General features: G+C 40.7%; 1 protein-coding gene and 1 long non-coding RNA gene across 3 annotated transcripts in view; one reads left to right on the forward strand and one right to left on the reverse strand.

Annotated features, from left to right (window-relative positions):
• LOC308588379 overlaps window positions 1–17368 on the reverse strand; it is a 289543-nt gene that overhangs the window by 265346 nt on the left and 6829 nt on the right. The window lies entirely within an intron of this gene.
• The window catches only part of STK4 (serine/threonine kinase 4), a 62319-nt gene that overhangs the window by 22083 nt on the left and 22868 nt on the right, over window positions 1–17368 (forward strand). For both annotated transcript variants that reach the window (XM_081196404.1, XM_081196403.1), the window contains exon 10: window positions 12790–12941. In XM_081196404.1, the coding sequence (XP_081052530.1) occupies window positions 12790–12941 (152 nt within the window). The remainder of the gene's footprint in view (window positions 1–12789; window positions 12942–17368) is intronic.

Genomic DNA, 17368 nt, shown 5'->3' on the forward strand with positions numbered 1-17368 from the left:
GCTGCAGGTAGGTTGGTGTGGGGTTTAGTATGGAGATTAAATTGCTGTCTCTTAGTCTGATTTACTGTTTTAAGCTGCATGTGAGCCAATTGTATTGTGTTGTGAATTTTACTGCAGCAGTTTTAAGTTTGTGTTTAATACCTGAGAGTGAAAACTTTGCAAAAAGAAAAGCAACCTATGAAAAAATGTTCTTGATGGTACATATTGCTAAAGTGCATGACATTGACAACATTTAACCAAAAGAGGGTGCTCTTTCACAGCTTTTAATGGAAAACTTGAGTTGTGAAAAGGTAGGGTGTTGTTCTTCCACCTGAACACTTGTTTTCTCCCTTAGCAATGTTGATCAGGAATATTAAAGACAGATATTTAAGACACTGAGGTCCAGCGCCGACGGTCTTCTGCTGGTTCCCGCATTGTGAGAAGCGAAGTTACTGGGAACGAGGCAGAGGGCCTTCTCGGTAGTGGCGCTCGCCCTGTGGAACATCCTCCCATCAGATGTCACAGAAATAAACAACTATCTGACTTTTAGAAGACACCTGTTTAGGGAAGTTTTTAATATTTGATGCATTATTGTTTTTTAATCTTTTGTTGGAAGCCAGCCAGTGGCTGGGGAAACCCAGCCAGATGGGCAGGGTATAAATATAATATATTATTATTATTATTACAGTACAGTACAGTATCTTCTCATGAGGCCACTTCACACATCTGAGAGTGCCCATAAAATATGTGTGAATTGGACTCCTCTGGAAATGGGTGTATCCTACAGCCACCCATCAGGTAACTTCTTCTGTGGGTTCCTGTTGAGCACCCACTTGTTGGCTAACCTGGATTAGCTGCCATGTAGTGTGTGGATTGGCTCTAAGAAATTCAACAGGCAGGTAATTTACCAGGCAGGTAAATGTTCACCATACAGTCACTGTACATGGGTTCAGTTAGCTAGCCTATAGGAAATGATGTCGTCGCTTGATATTTTGTAGTCTGCCTCCTGTCGCTTTAAAACAACACCAAGTGGAGATGTTACAAGTCATTCCCCAGCTTTACCAGACATGCAGGAAGGAATGGAACCTGCAGAAACAAAAACATTGCCATGCAGGTAGATCTTGTTCAGGGTTCTGGCCAGTGTGCCAGAGGTGCTATCTTCTAGGATAGGCAATCCGCCCTTGAGTCAGGCAGTCAGTCTTCCATGCCTCTTTAGGGTTTCTTTCTTAGGTTTTCTTGTATAGGCAACCCCTGTTTTAGGCGCGATGGATATGTGCACAATCGCTCGCACGCACAGTGTGCCGAACCCAGATGTGACGTCAGCTCTGTTTTTTCAGGACTCGTGCAAGGTCCATCAAAGCCAATCAGAAGTGGTAAAAATACCTGTGTCACTATGTCTGCTGTAATGCAGACATTACATTCTTCCTGGATTCAGAGGTGCAGAGTGGAGCTGGCTCCATTTACGCAGGCTGTTAGAACTACAATTATTGTAATTATTGTACAATTATTATTGTAATTATTATTACAGTGCTTGCCTGTGCACACCTGAGTCTCCCTCAGTATGTGAAATGCTGGGAGAATAAAAACCTTGTGAGCTGTTACTACGCCAGCAAGGAGTAGTAGTAAGAATGGGAGAGAAAGAGCCCACTCATCGGCCCACACAGATTTCAGAGGGACCTATAGGCTAGGGAAATATGGAACTGAGGGAGTAACAGATGGGAGTTGTGATTTATGTGCAGAGAAGCAGAGATGTTACTGCTCTGGTGTGCAAAGGGAATGGTTTAACAACGCGAGTTAAAGAGGGCACCATCTTCTCTGAGAAGCATTGCTGTGAATTCTTTAAGCTGGAAATGCTTTGGGTGGAAACCTGAACCTCTTGTATGTAAAGTGTGCTTTGCCACTGAGTTGGTTGTAGCCCTTTCCATCACAACTGTTCCAACAAAACAGTCTGGTGAACGTTCCTTATTAAAATTGCTTTAAAACAGCTTTGGGCTCGTACGCTAGCCTCGCACAGCTTGTTACCTTTGCCGTATTAATTTTTCCTGGTATAATTGTTTCTTGGCAAGGTGACCTGTGCAATATTCAGCCTGCGGAGTCTGTATGTGCTATGCCCCACTAAATTGCTTCAAGTGCTCTGTTTTTCACCTTATCACTCCTACAGTAATGTTCCTTTCACATTCAGTTAAATTGATTTAGCTGTAAAAATTCATCAGCCTTGTGTAACAGTCTTTTGGGGAAATAGTTTTTAATAATCAGTATAACTAAATGGTATTTTAAATGCAATGGAATTGAGGTCATTAATATCATCAAAGTGGTTCGTATTTCATGACTGGCGTTAACAACTGGTAGGAAGGAATTGGGTGGATCTTAACAATTCTTTTTTTAAAAAAAATTCAAGTACCATAGAGCAGAATTTTCTGCAACATTTTTTTTTCTTGGAATGCTATGTGAAACACTGGAGTGTAACTTTTTGAATTCTGCATTCAGAAATGATTCCCCTGTGTCCTATTGCTCCAGTTCATACTTCAGTGTACTGTGGCATGGATTTTCCTGCAGCAACATTGCATCATTTGTTGGCATACTGAGGCATCTGCTCACAGTAGGGGATTCGCCATGTCTGATCTGTTGGGTAGTCAAGAGATTGGATTGGCCTTTTATGTTCTGATAAAATGATGCAGAAGCGCTCTTGGAAACCTTTTTATTTCTGCCTGCATGAATAGGAGTATCCTAGAGCAACAATTCAGAAAGCCGATAGCACCCCATACCTGAAGTGTTGCCTCCTCCCAAATCAGCCTGGCCGTTTTGTAAAATCATCTGTTGATGCTTATCTCTGTGTACTTTTTCCATCAAAGTACGAACAGCCTCTATAAGGGAGAGGTAATTCTAGGCAGTTATGAAATGCCCTCAGCAGAAGCACCAACACTCCTATCTGTTGGGTACCAAGCAAAAACATATTTTTTTTCCAATCAATGGATTTTAGTGTGCGGGAGGGGGCAGAATTAAGATCTGGGTTATATTGGATTTTCGGGCCTTTAGCAGTAAGACTTCTAGATTACACCAAATGTCTACTTTATCTAGTTCAGCATCCTGTTCCCTACAGTGGCCAGCTGGATCCAATTGGGGCATGAAGCCAGAAACCCCTGCCCCTCAATCATTGTTCCCCAGTATCTTATACCCATTGGCACATTACCTTTGAACACAGAGGAGTCCTGTAGCCATTGTGTCTATTGCTCATAGTTGACCTGTTGTTTTTTTTTTGCAATTGTCTTTAATCCCTTTCTAATCTGACAGCCATCACCAAGACTTGGGGCACCTAATGATCTGCAGGGAAGTAATTTTGTCTGTCTAGAATCTGCTGCTAACCAATTTCATTGGGATAACCCTAGGCTATTGTATTTGAGAGAGAGAGAGAGAGAGAGAGAGAGAGAGAGAGAGAGAGAGAGAGACTCTGACTGCTGCCAGTCAGTGCAGACAGTGTTGACCTAGAATGGATCAGTGATCTGATTTGGTATAGAGCAGCTTCCTATGCTATATTTAGAAAATATTTTGGCATATTTTAGATAGATGTCTTTGTAAGCTCCCCTGAGCCTTCAAAAGAATCTTGGATACAAATCTAGCTGTCTAAATATAATACATGCCCCATGTTCATCCACTTTTTTGAAAGTCTGTCTTCAGAAGAGTAGAATGTAATTCAGAACAAATCTGTGTTAATGTTTCTGTTTCATTGTGAGGTTGTAAAATATGCTACAGATTAATTGTGCCTCATTTTTAAAAGATGAGAGCTGGCAATCCAGTCTGGTTGCATATCATATTATTATTATTATTATTATTATTATTATTATGAATAAACCAAAGAGAGAGCATAAAGAACTACTGTTACAGCATGTTGAAAGCAGCATAGGGGTAGACATTATCATTGAACTTGTTCCGAAACATTACCCAAAATACATATTTTCCCATAAACTAGTCAGGCTGGTTTGTGTTTATTCTTTCGTAAGATGTTAGCTTAATCATAGCTACTGTGGCCCAAAGTTTCTCAATCTATTCAGATATAGTAGGAGATATGCTCCACACACACCCCCAGCCCTTGTTATGTGAATATACTGATACTGGATTCTTCATCTTGTCCCCTGAACCTTGAAGAAACACTTCTGCCATCCAGCATCAAGGATGTGTGTGATTGTAGATCATACCCTTTCACCTAGAAACCATATCTCTTAATTATGTTTAAGCTGGGGCTGGTTTTGTTTACTCAGTGTTGGAAGAAAGACACATCCTAAGACAAGTGAGGAACCTGTGAAGCTGCAGACTTTATTGAACCTCTGCTCCAGCCAACATGTCCAATAACTATGGATGACTGGAGTTGTAGTCCAGCAACATTTGAAAGGTCATAGGTTCCCCACACCTGCCTGTCTTTATCCTAAGAGGAACTCACCCACCTAGTTGGTCCAGGGGCTAAAAATAATTTCCATGCTAAATTCTGGACCTGAGGCTCTTTGCAGCATTTCCTCCTGAACTATTGACATAGAAATAAATACTTCTGCATTAGCAGTAGCCTTGAGCACCATGAACTTTGATTTCCAGATAAGATGGGTTTTGTTTGACAGACCAGTGGATCTTTCACTTCCGATTTCATAATTTCAGCTGTAGCTGAAATTTATTATATCTCTGTAATGTGCCCTATATTCTCTCTGCAGATAAATCTAGGTGGGTGGGTTTTTAGTCTTTTGCTCCTGTAATTTCTGAAACAACTTCGTCTGGATTCAGCAGATACCGTATATTTTGAAGTCTCTCTATGGGACCCAACCCTTTGCTTCTTTCCACCCTTTTCCCTATCTGTACTTTCGCTCTACATTTCATTACAGAAGTTACTGATGGGAGCCTGACTTACTGAATGACCACAAATTTTATTTGGAAACAGATTGCTTTAACTATCACTGGACTGCATCTTTAGTAGTGGTAACAGATCGCTAGTGAATGTAAAACTATGTATGTGTTGTGAACTTGATATGATCTTAGAAGCCTTATGCTGGATGTTTTGCTGCTGTTTTACCCAAAGTTTCAGTAGAAAACTTAAGCTAAAATGCTTCAGTTCGGTAAACCTTTCACTGGTCATTTTTCATTTAGAGCAATGGCTCTATTTTCCCTGTAAAATCAGAGATCTGAAACGGAGCGTAATTAAATATAGGAGCCTCAGAAGACATCCGTTAAATGTGTAGTTGGGTTACAGTCACAGGCAAAGTATTATCGACCTGGTATTTTATATAAGGGAGAGCTGAAGGTTGCTTGATAGCAGAAGTCTTTGTTTGTCATTGCATTGGCCCTTAGTACTGTACATCATTAAACAAGGTAAGCCATTTTAGAAAATAGCCTTATTTGATGTTAGAGCTATGACGATTCACTTGGAAGAATATTCTTACCTAGAAAAAAGTTGCTCCGTTTGAGAATAATTAGCGTATAAAGCACTATTGATGTTAGGCATTTGACTCAAGAAGATGAGCATTAATCTGTCCAACCATTCAGCACTTCATTGCTGCTTCACTTCCATTGATGGAGAACATAAATAATTGGGTATAAATGAGACTTTGCTGCCTTGTAGGGGCATGCCTCCTTGTACTGATTATGTAATGGTTTTGCTCTGTGCAAGGGATAGCTTATCTATCATCTTCTGTAAGCATTGTACTGCAAGCATCCTCCTTTATTAGCACAGCCACATCCACCGATAGCTGTCAACTTACAGATTTGAAAATAAGAGACCAGCAGCCTCAAAAATAAGGGATCAGCAGCCAAAATAAGGGATTTTTCAGGCACAGATATGTTCAGCTTCTGAGCCCCTCCGAGCCAAAGGCAGAAAGCCCAGCCAGCAGCCAAATGAAGCCTCAAGCGGTGGTTCCCACAGCGCAGCAACCTGGTAAAGGGGATGCAGCAAGGAAAACCACCGTCACCTGTCCGCTGGGAAGTGCTGAGCAAAGGCGAGTCCCCGGGCAACGTGGTCTATTTGATTGGCACAAGGCATACAAGTTCCCACCCCCCCAGTCGTTCTTAGACTCCTTATTGGGTGAGCAACGTAGCCAAGCAACACAGTTGGAGCCTCCCTCCTCCTTGGCCGGGAGGGAGAGGAGCTGCTTCCTTTGAAACCTGGGAAATTTAAGGGACATCATCAGTAAGGGACAGCAGTGGGACATGGAGCTGGGATAAGGGAGTTTCCCGCCAAATAAGGGACGGTTGACAGCTATGTATCTACCAGCCAGGAGCATAGGAATCTTCCTCATACCAAAACAGACCATTGGTTCACCTAGATCAATAGTGTCTTCACTTGACTATTCAGACAGGGGACATTCCCAGCCCTATCTGGAGGTACTGAGGATTGAACCTGGGACATTGTGCTTGCAAAGCAGGTGCTCTACCTCTGAATTATGGCCCTTAGGAACTAGTTGTTAACTGCTTTTCATGCTGTTCTAGTAAAGCATCCCTTTAAAGCTTTTCGTCTGTCATATGCTTACAGTCTGGCTTAATGATAATTATCTTTCCAAAGGATTTCTCCTCTCCCACCTACTCCCCCAGAACAGAAGACAAATGTGCCAATTTCCCCCATTAAACTATATATGTAATTGGTGGCTGCCAGTCATTTGAACATTTTATAAAGGGGTGCCATATTTCAACAAAAACATCCATATCGGATACATCACTTAGTTTCTTAAGGAAAGCAATTGCCCATCCATTCTGTTTCCATTGTATGATGTTGATTTTAGGAAGGCTTTTTTGTCTATAGCTTGTTCCAAACTGCTGCTTCAATTTCTGTTCTTAGCTCCTTTCCCCAATTTTGTTTAATAGTCAAGCATTGTCTTTCAACTGGCTTGCATGTAAGCTGTGTAGTGCTTTATAGGCCATAACCAGCACTTTAAATTGTGCCCAGAAGCAAACAAGTACAGTGGTACCTCGGTTTACGAACTTAATCCACTCCAGAAGTCCGTTTTTAAACCAAAACCGTTCTTAAACCGAGGCTCGCTTTCCCTAATGTGGCCTCCTGCTGACGGTGCCCTTCCACCATTTGGATTCTGTTCTTAGACTGAGGTAAAGTTCTCAAACCAAGACACTATTTCCAGTTTTTCAGAGTTTGTAAACCAAATCGTTCTTAAACAGGACTGTTCTTCAACCAAGGTACCACTGTATTTGACTTTGTATCATTCCTCTATTTATTGGAGCTTCAATGGTTGGTTGAATTTATTTTTTTGGTTGAATTTATTTGTGGGCCACCATCACAAACCTTTTTGGTAGGGTAGAAATATAGTAAATGAACAAATGAAAATGGTTGTCATTCTAACTCATTGAATACGGAATGTATAACCTTTTAATATGGGTTTTGCATTCTGTAGATCATTTAAAAACTTTTAAAGCTTAATTGGTTACCAGCAATAAAATCAAAAGTTTTCAAAATTTATTATTCATTAGTGCTGTGGGTTAAACCACAGAGCCTAGGGCTTGCCGATCAGAAGGTTGGCAGTTCGAATCCCCGCAACGGGGTGAGCTCCCATTGCTTGGTCCCTACTCCTGCCAACCTAGCAGTTCGAAAGCACACAGTGCAAGCAGATAAATAGGTACTGCTCTGGCAGGAAGGTAAGCGGCATTTTCATGCGCTGCTCTGGTTTGCCAGAAGTGACTTAGTCATGCTGGCCACATGACCCGGATGCTGTACGCCGGCTCCCTCAGCCAGTAAAGCGAGGTGAGCGCCGCAACCCCAGAGTCGTCCGTGACTGGGCCTAATGGTCCCTTTACCTTTACCTTTTAGCTACAGAATACTAGATTCTTAGCAGCTTCAGCAAACAAGAGGAAGAAAAGCTGAATTATTTGATATTAATAATTCACACTTGGCACATTTGGTTCCAAAATATTGAATGTAAGGGAAACCATGCAATCAGCAGCTCTTAACAGCAGTCACACGTTAGTAATCTGGTGTAGGTGGCAGTTTCTAGAACCAAGACAGAATTTTGTTGGAGCTACATATGTTAAGATAAGTGTAGTCAGGCATTGGAATTATGCATAATTCTCAATTAGGTAGAGTATGTGGGTGTCTAGTGTTTTGATAGCTTAATAACTCTCAAGTTCCAATTTGGGTTGCCTTGAATAAGTGACTTCATGTTTTGGCCATTTAAATTAACTTCTGTTAAGTGTATTAAAACAGAAAGCACAGTTCAGATGTGAAGTTTATAGAAGGAAGAATGGCTTGCACTTCTGAGTTGAGCATCAAGGGTCTTTCATGTAGCAAAATAAGATTAGCTGAGACACTGTGATGCTATGTCAGACTAGCAGTTTGAAGTGCACGATACTCATGCCACATTACAATCTTCCTCTCCCAGTTTGCTCCCACAATGCAACTTGGAAGAGTTGGGTCTAAGGGAAAGTGGCTTTATTGAAATACAGAAAAAATAGAAATAAGAACTCACTGTCATGAAGAATCTAAGCTTCACCTTAAATCTTGTGCAATGTACAGTCATTATTCTGTCTTCCCTTGAATTAATTTCCTCTCTCCACCTTCCCACCCTGCAATCCACAAGACTGAGTTGTTAACATTAAGCTTTTTAAAAATATTGGCCCCTATAATATCAAATACATCTGCAGTGTTTAGTCTTTTATTTCTGGAGTAAATTCCAGCACCGCATCAGGATTTTGTTTGTTCACTTTAATATCATTGCAGCTAATACATGGAATTGTTTCTGGGGTGTTACTTACTGTAAACTTATAATAATGTAATAATCAACCAGTGGTGGTATTGTGTTGGACAACAAGGTGCAGTGGTGCCTCGCAAGATGAAATTAATCCGTTCCGCGAGTCTCTTCGTCTTGCGGTTTTTTCGTCTTGCGAAGCACGGCTATTAGGGGCTTAGCGGCTATTAACGGCTTAGCGGCTTTAAGAAAAAGGAAACAAACTCGCAAGAACTCGCAAGACGTTTCGTCTTGCAAAGCAAGCCCATAGGGAAATTCGTCTTGCGGAACGACTCAAAAAACGGAAAACTCTTTCGTCTTGCACGTTTTTCGTCTTGCGAGGCATTTGTCTTGCGAGGTACCACTGTATTCTGAAAAAAGGACAAATTGGTATAGATTGGGCCAGTTGCTAATGGACGACTTCTGCCATCAATCAACTCTTTGGCACATGTGAACAACCATTACTAGCTAAGATGTAACCATTACATTACTAAGGTGCTGCTTATGAACAGTAGGACAGCTAACCAAAGTTTCTACTCTAACTACCTCATAAGCATCTGGCCCATGTGGCCAAAAAGATTTCATCACCCCTTTTTTATGAGAAGATCTCCAAGGGGTATAGTATAACACATGTATTTCCATTTGCTAAGCACATCTATCCATCCACCCACCCACCCCTGTGGTTTAAGTTCTGATGTACCAAATAATCATCCAGTGGTATGTTAGCATTTTTGCACTCTTCTGTGTTCTGACTTCCTGCATAGCTTTTCTTGATCTGATTGTGTACAATGAGGTCTGTTGAAGGGGAAAACTACAGTCGGCAGTAGAATTGCTTATCTTCAATAGCTCAGAAATTTCCACATTTATTTTTATACTTGAACTTTCTTTTAACCCAGAATGACCATTGGTTTTCTATTATTATATTTAAAGCTTTCTCTTGATATCTTGGACTGGAATGTTTTATGAAGTGATAATTTCTTATCGTTAAGGGGATTTGCTTTCATGTTTGCTTCTGTTATGCACAGAATATCCTCCTTTTAAAGTCTAATGGATTTAAGATCATACATACATACATATATGCATTCTCTATACTAGTAATAGGCAGGGTCAGAAGCAAACGTGGCCGAAACAATGAATGTGTATTTTAGTTTTGTACATTAGGCTACTTTCTGCATCCATTCCACACTCCTTTCTGTCTTCTATCCAGAAAAACAATAGGCATTATTCAAGCAAAGGCCATTCAAGGACTGCAAGCAGAGAGGCATTATCAGAGTTCAGGGCTGGCGTGGGGAGGCATGGGGCCAGGCTTGTAGAACCATATTTGGTCCATGGCCTAATGTATCCTTGCATGGTTGTTATGCAAAAATGAAGTGAGGATATATTGCATCCTGCCATAAGGCATCAAAGTAGGGGCAGGAGACAAAAATGCAGTTTCCTTACGTAAGGGTCATAGAATCATAGAGTTGGAAGGAACCCTGAGGATCATCTAGTCCAACCTCCTGCAATGTAGGAATATGCAGTTGTCCCCTAGGGGCATCGAATGTGCACCACGCTCTACCAACTGAGCTATCCACCGCTGATCCATCTAACCAAGTACCATATCAACTGGCAATGTCTCTCTTGGGTAAATGTATTTCCCATTCCAGCCACCTAAGATCCCAGAAGTTAAGTCTGCTTAATGTACAGAATAGATGTCAGGATTTGAGCTCTTGCCACCTGCATACAAAACTAGTATTCAGCCATTGAATTTTGGCTCTTCTCCATGCAATGGCTAGTACTGGTGGCTGTCAGTCGGTCAGGAATCCTTGCCGTAATATAATTGCAGCATCTGTTTCTTCATTTATAATGAAGATGCTTGGAACACGTTAACTCTACATAAGTCTTGAAAGATCATAGTTTTTGCCTTTTTAGGCATTTTAATACGTTCAAAGATTTACTGCAGTATGTAAAGAGCTATAACTTCAAAAAGAAGTAGGTCTCTCTCTTTTTGTCTTAACAATTTTGAGTACATTTTTTGATCTTGCAGAGTGAACTCATAATGTACGTGTAGGGGGATAATGCATACAGCAATTCATCACACTGGGGGAAAATATCCATGAGTCATCTTGGTAAATATGCTTGGAGCATATATGGACCTAGGACTCATCTCAAGTCCTCTCCTCATTAATTGTTTTGCAGACACACTGATGGTCACTTAAGTGAATTCCATACATATGGAGATGTCTCATGAGGAAAATGAGTGCATCAATTTGCTTCTGCACAGAACTGAGAACTTGCCAGCATGCTTCTAGAATTCCAGGGTTCACTCCAGTGTTTCCCAAACTTGAGTCTCCAGCTGTTTTTAGACTACAGTCCTCTGACCACTGGTCCTGCTAGTTTGGGATGATGGGAGTTGAAGTCCGAAAATAGCTGGAGACTCAAGTTTGGGAAACCCTGGTCCAGTCTCTTATTTGGAGACTTGGGTAGATAAGGGTACAACAGAAAAATATGGCAGTATTGAGAAGGTGCATTTTCTGAGAATGTAAAACTTTGGCACCTTCAAACTACATTTATCATTCTATGTACATTCTATGTGCTTGTTCATTAACACATTTGTATTTGTGATTAGCATACCTGCAGTATTCCTGAGGTGAGTGCTGCAGACGTTTTGGTTATTTTCTTATAGATGAGTTAAGTGGTGCCCAGGTAGAGAGTTTCCCAGTGGTTGTGCTAAATTCCCACTTAGAGAGAGCCACCTGGCCATCACTCTTACCTTTTGGCAGATAGTAAAAAATCTGGCTGCTTTTTCCAGCAGTCGTTTGTATCGGTCATGGTCTGAGATGGAGGTTTCATGTAAGCTGTCATTCCTGTGTGTTTTACAACTGAGGGATTTTTTAATGACTACTTTTGAGAGCCATGCTGTAGGAAAGCATTTTATACATTTTTAATATACCCCAAACTTAAAATATATTGGGTGGATGGCAGCTCTCCCTTGCCTTTCCCTCCTCCCATTCCACTGCCAGATTGCAAATAGTCTGGCATAACATACACAATCAGTGTTGCAGAAATTTTATTTCTAGCCTACCCCTTATGAACGATGTCAGTAAAATATTAAAACATAATAAACCAGTGTGAGAGAATAGTCACTTAGATACAAAATACTGTGCTCTACAGTTCCTCATACCTGCTTAGCAGCGTAATCCTATGTGTAAGTCCAGCTGCATTCAGAAGGGCTGGTTCCCAAAGTATGTATGCATAGGATTGCTGCTATGCTTTTTAATGGCTGAAGTTGTATGTTTGCAGAAAATCCTCAGGTTTAGACTTTTCCAGGGATGGAAATTCAGGACAGTTACTGAATGCTTCTGAATGTGACGTGAACTACTCAGTACATGGACAGTATCATTAACATAATTATGTTATTGTTATAAGTTATATGTTTATATGCAACAAATTGTTAAGCCTATGCAAGTGGGTGGGTGGGTGTATTCTTTATGCCTTGTATTTTTGTACCACTTTAGAGTCAATGCTGTGCTTGTATTTCAATCTCCTAATGGCCCATTCCTATCAGGAAGAAAGATGAACCATGTTGCATGATTGTGGTCTAGTCTCAAAAGGTACAAAGGCATGAATGACTGCCCTGCTGCCATGTGAAATAAACACCCAGTCTTCTCATCAAGTGAAATTGGGGTGGAGGGCAGAAAAAGTTGAATGCTATTATCTGGGTTTTGACGTACAGACATTTATGTAAGAAGACTATAAGGCAGCCTTTCACAACCAGGTGTCTTCCATATGCTTTTGACTACATTTCCCATCAGCCCCAGCCATCACAGCCATAGGTTGGGGAAGACTAGGCCTCAGTTTTGGACCTCTGGCTAAAGGAAATGTAATATTCCCTATAATCTACCTGATCTTCCTGTTTCTAGATTTCAAGAGATGTGCTGATAATTATCTATTACTAGCTATACTGAGAAGCTCTGAACATTTTCTTCTCTTCTGAAGCTTTTTAAAATTAGCAACTCTATCATGTGTAGGTATTGTTGTAAGCAATGTGCTAAATAGTTATTTTAGTGGAATGCTAAACATTTTCCTTTTGAGTTAATACTATTTTATATATTAAATATATTTGTAGGAAGGGATGAAACAATGGAGTCTGTCAGACCATCTTTCCTTGATTATTTTGAGCAAAAAGAAAAAGAGAATCGGAGAAACAACTATGGAAGGAATGTACCAGAAAGATATTCCTCCGATTGGAGAGTTCCTCAGGATGGTGATTATGAATTCGTAAGTAAAATACTTTTGGCATGTTCTAGAATCATAGTTTGCTTTTCTATTTTTTATTTTTTGTAGAAAAGGAGAAATAATCCTTAATCCTAGTAAATATTTGAAACAATATAAAGGTGAAAGAAAAAAAATGCATAATACTTTATTATTACAAAGAAATGCTTACTTAAAACAGACAATACTGAATTGCTTAAGATGTAGACAAGTAAGAACAACAAATGATTTAGCTTGGTATCCTGAATGTATTGTGAGCAATACATAATAATAGTTCAAATTGCCTGTGAAATGAAAATGGTGTTCTGATTTCTAATCATATTTCAATCATATGGTTTTGTTCAGTGGCGTGGGTTTAAAGCTGCACCACAGTTTAGTTAAATCCTTTTTTTATTATACATTTTGTCTTGGTAAGTATATGAGAGCCTAAATGCTAGTTGATTTGGGCTGTTGAGAAGTGTAATTTATCTCCTTTGTGACAATTACCCATACCTTTTTCACACCCCACCAATCTCAAATAGCATAATGGTAAAGGGAACTCTTTTCCTTTTTTCTTATGCCGTGCTTCTGGCTAAGGAGCTTGAGAAGCTACAGTAATTTTCCTGTTACTAACGGTTGTCAGCTAGGAAATGTGTTCATGGTGATGGGGATTTCTAATGTAGAAGGCACTTGGCAAAAGAAAAACGCTGAAAAACTTTATGTACATGGCCGTCTCTTAGTTACTGCATGGCTCTGCTTGCTGATCACTACTGTTACCTAACCACTTTCAATATGAGAACCCCTCCTATACTCCTTGATTATGTGGAGGGAGAAAGCAGAGTTGGAAGATGGGAGATAATACGTGCCCAGGCTACTCATTCCTCCTAACAGCCTGGCACCATGTTTGTATGCTGGGAGCAGTTGGTGGAGTAGGCAGGAAAATGGCAGTATTAATTCTGTATGTCAGCCCTCCCCCAACCTGGTGCGCCCCAGATGTTTTGGACTGGGAGACCCATTATTCCTTATCTTGCTGGTTGGGGCTGATGAAAGCCACCTTAATGAGGATACCGCCATACATGGGCAAGGATCGTGCCCTGTTGGTATCTAACCAGCAGTTACGTACTTGAGATTTAGTACTGCCATTATAGGCTGTAATACTGCTGTAGGAGCAATGTAATTCCCAGCCAAAGTATGTGTGCATGCGTAGTGTGTCGTATTGGCAAAATGTTTCTTCCAGTGTTAAGACACCATCTCCAACCCCTGTCACTAACTGCTTATCACATTTCTTATCACTTTTTTTTTTTTTAAAGTCACCTTGCCTCCATAAGCCATTTGCCACGTTGCAGAGGCGTATAGGTAGCTGCCCAGTCCATTGAGCTAAGAATTGCCTTCATTGACTGGGATCTCAGACCGAGATCTTTGCCATAACTTGGTGCCTGATCTCATTAACTGGAAATCCCAAGGATTGGTCCTCAGATACTCCTCTCCATGTATTCTACCATTGAACTGTGGTTCCTTCTCATAGTTTTCACCTGGCACTGTCCTCCCCCTCCCCCCATTCCTGCACCATACACATAGCTGTCAACTTTCAGATTTGAAAATAAGGGATCAGCAGCCTCGAAAATAAAGGATCAGCAGCCTCACCAGTCCCGGGTACAGTCTACGGGATATCTAACAATCTGGGATAGCAGCGGGAAACGGCGCTGGAATAAGGGGATTTCCTACAAAAAAAGGGAAGGTTGACAGCTATGACCATACAGTGGAAACCTTTAAAGACGGAAGTCAACTCAGCTTACTGTGAACAATTGTTGCAAGCACCACATTGCTTATTTAAGATGCAGCCTTGTCGTGCAGTATGGCGTAGTATTTGAAAGGATAAAGCAAAATATTTGCATGGATCTCCGCAGGTGATGGCTGTTCCTGTGTGAGAGTTGTGCTTAGAATTTTCAATTACAGTAATCAAAAGCAGTTGCAGTAATTCAATAGCAGAGGCTTAAATACCATTGCACCAGTGCATGTAATTAGTCACGTACTGTAGCAGATTTAAATAAATTATGCTGCCCTTTTTATCCTGAAGGGTTTGCTCATATGGTGTTTCCTCCCCATCTTCGAGCTTACATATACTATAGTTTAGATTTTATTACTTGAAGCATTGTTCCTTACATTTTTAATCTTCTTAAAACATCCTTAAGCTTAATTGGGTCTCTTTTTTTAAAGCTTTGTTTATTTGTCAGTTGGGAGATGTCTGAAAAAACGCAGGAGGTTAAAATGTCACTCATTGCATATTTACCCAAGATTGTCATGGAAATTGAGTGTTCACTGTGAAGAGTTGTATTGCAGTTCTCCGAGAGCCTGCTTGTGTAGAGAGAAACATAAATGATGCCTCTTTATGTTTACCGAGTTTGAGGCAGTTAGGCTTAATTGAATGGCTTTTTCAAAATGTAGCTAAATTTGCCCCTTAACTTCCCTTCAGCATGACAAACTCTGTCTTGGCTGGGAGAAAGAAGGTAATAACGGCTGACTTCATTCCTAATTATTTGCAAACCTTAAACCATAATACAAGATGTGCTTGTTGTTCTTTTATTGCATCTTCATCTCCGTCAAAGTGGAGGCACCATTCCAGTATTGCTGGTCTGGGATGTGGATCTAAGGCGGCTGTTTTCTCTGCCACAGATTGAGTGACCTTTCAGTATGTCATCCTTTAACTGAATTCCCTTTCTATATAAATGAGATCGCTGAGGATAAATCTGTTCTAAAGTATAATATACTTGGAAGCTGAAGTGGGGAGCCCTTCCCATCACCACAGTTTCATGAATATTTTGCATTGTCAACCATGTTGGAAACAGTCGAGAGAGTTTACTAGGGGCTTTCCCCAAAGTGTATTTCTTCCTTGATATGTGTTATTCAAGTATTCCCCATTTAGGGTGTATCTGTCCTGATCAATGTTGTGCTTCTGCCTAAATTTCAATAAATCATAGTGGCAGAAGAGGGCATTATCTTTCAAGCATGGGGAGAAACCTCATACTGGCATTGCTCCTATCACTGTGGAAATGACAGCCTACCACAGAGATTCACTCTGCCATTCAAAGGAGCTCAGATTTGGTGTGTATTATGCACACTGGGTGCAATCTGGTGCAGATTTGGCTGCTGTCACTCATTTGGAGGTGTATTGACAAGGCTGCATATATACTGTGCACCTCCAGTTCATAGCATAAGTGTAGAATGTAATGTTTTGAGAGAACACACATTACTCATTTAGCCCATATGGTTGTGCACATCAGCTGTGAAGAGACTTAAAATTGCTTAATGCAGTCTTTGAAGCTGTTTCGGGCTCAGCTTCAGTGTGTGTACCCCTCACTCTCCCCACCCACTGAGGGCTAATCACCAAACTATATGTGGCATATTTTACATAGTTGGCAATTGCACAAGTTTTAGAAAAGCAAAGAGTAGGTGGGGATGGGGCTGTTGATATTGGGCTTCCCATTCCTTCCATTTGCATTGGTAGGAAATCTTCCATTGGTACCAGTGGAAGCATTTCTACTAATTCAAATAGTAGGCATGGGGTGGTAGTATGTGAGCTGGATTTTGGACCACAGTCGAAGTAAAGTGTTAAAAACCCCTTTCACCAGGATCCAGGTCCTACCCCCACAGATGCTATTTAAACTTCTTCTTAAAAAATATGAGTCATGTCACATCCAGTTTGCCCTAAATAATCCTATCCATTCTCCACACATCTGGAACTGGGGGGTGGAGAATGTTTCCAAGCTGGAGAGCTATGGACTTTTGAGTCCTGTAATCTGAGGTTTTCACATTGTTTCATGCTTAGCTCCATCTGTGACCTAGTGGTGTTCAGTAGGTGTTGGGGGGGAAAGGGTGGCATTAATAACCTTAGGCTTGCAGCATTTTGTTTGCTCTCTAAACCTTTTGTATGCAAAACTGTGCTTTCTCTGACATTCTCTCCCACTTAAAAGTTTTCCTTTTTTCGGTTAACCTCCTGTATAACTGGAACCCTTTCATCACAAACATTTGATATTTGCTTCTGGTATGCAAGCAGTGCCATGGCAAAGGTCAAATGGTAAGGACTTTCTGCACATTCTAAGATACCTTGGCTGCTTCATAACATGCTCTGAAGAATGTTAATGGTTTTGCCAGTTGTACAGAGGAAACATCTATTATCCTTTCTGGAAATGATTTATAGTGAGCAACTGCAAGAGGCCGAGTGATTTATTGCTTATTGATCAATGAAAACATGCTCTGGTTTACAATGACCGGTATGTCTGCTGTGTTACAGGCCTTTGTGCTGGCGTCATTTGTCTTCTGAACAAGTCAGTATCATCTCTCCCTTTCCTCAAATAGTTGTATTTTTTCTCTTCCGAACTCTAATGCTGGATGGCATGTCAGTAGCTTAGAGTTGATAACGTATTCCTTCTCTAACTCTTGTCAATCCTTGTTTG

The sequence above is a fragment of the Podarcis bocagei genome (assembly GCF_964188305.1).
Source record: "Podarcis bocagei genome assembly, chromosome: 5".
NCBI lineage: Eukaryota > Metazoa > Chordata > Lepidosauria > Squamata > Lacertidae > Podarcis > Podarcis bocagei.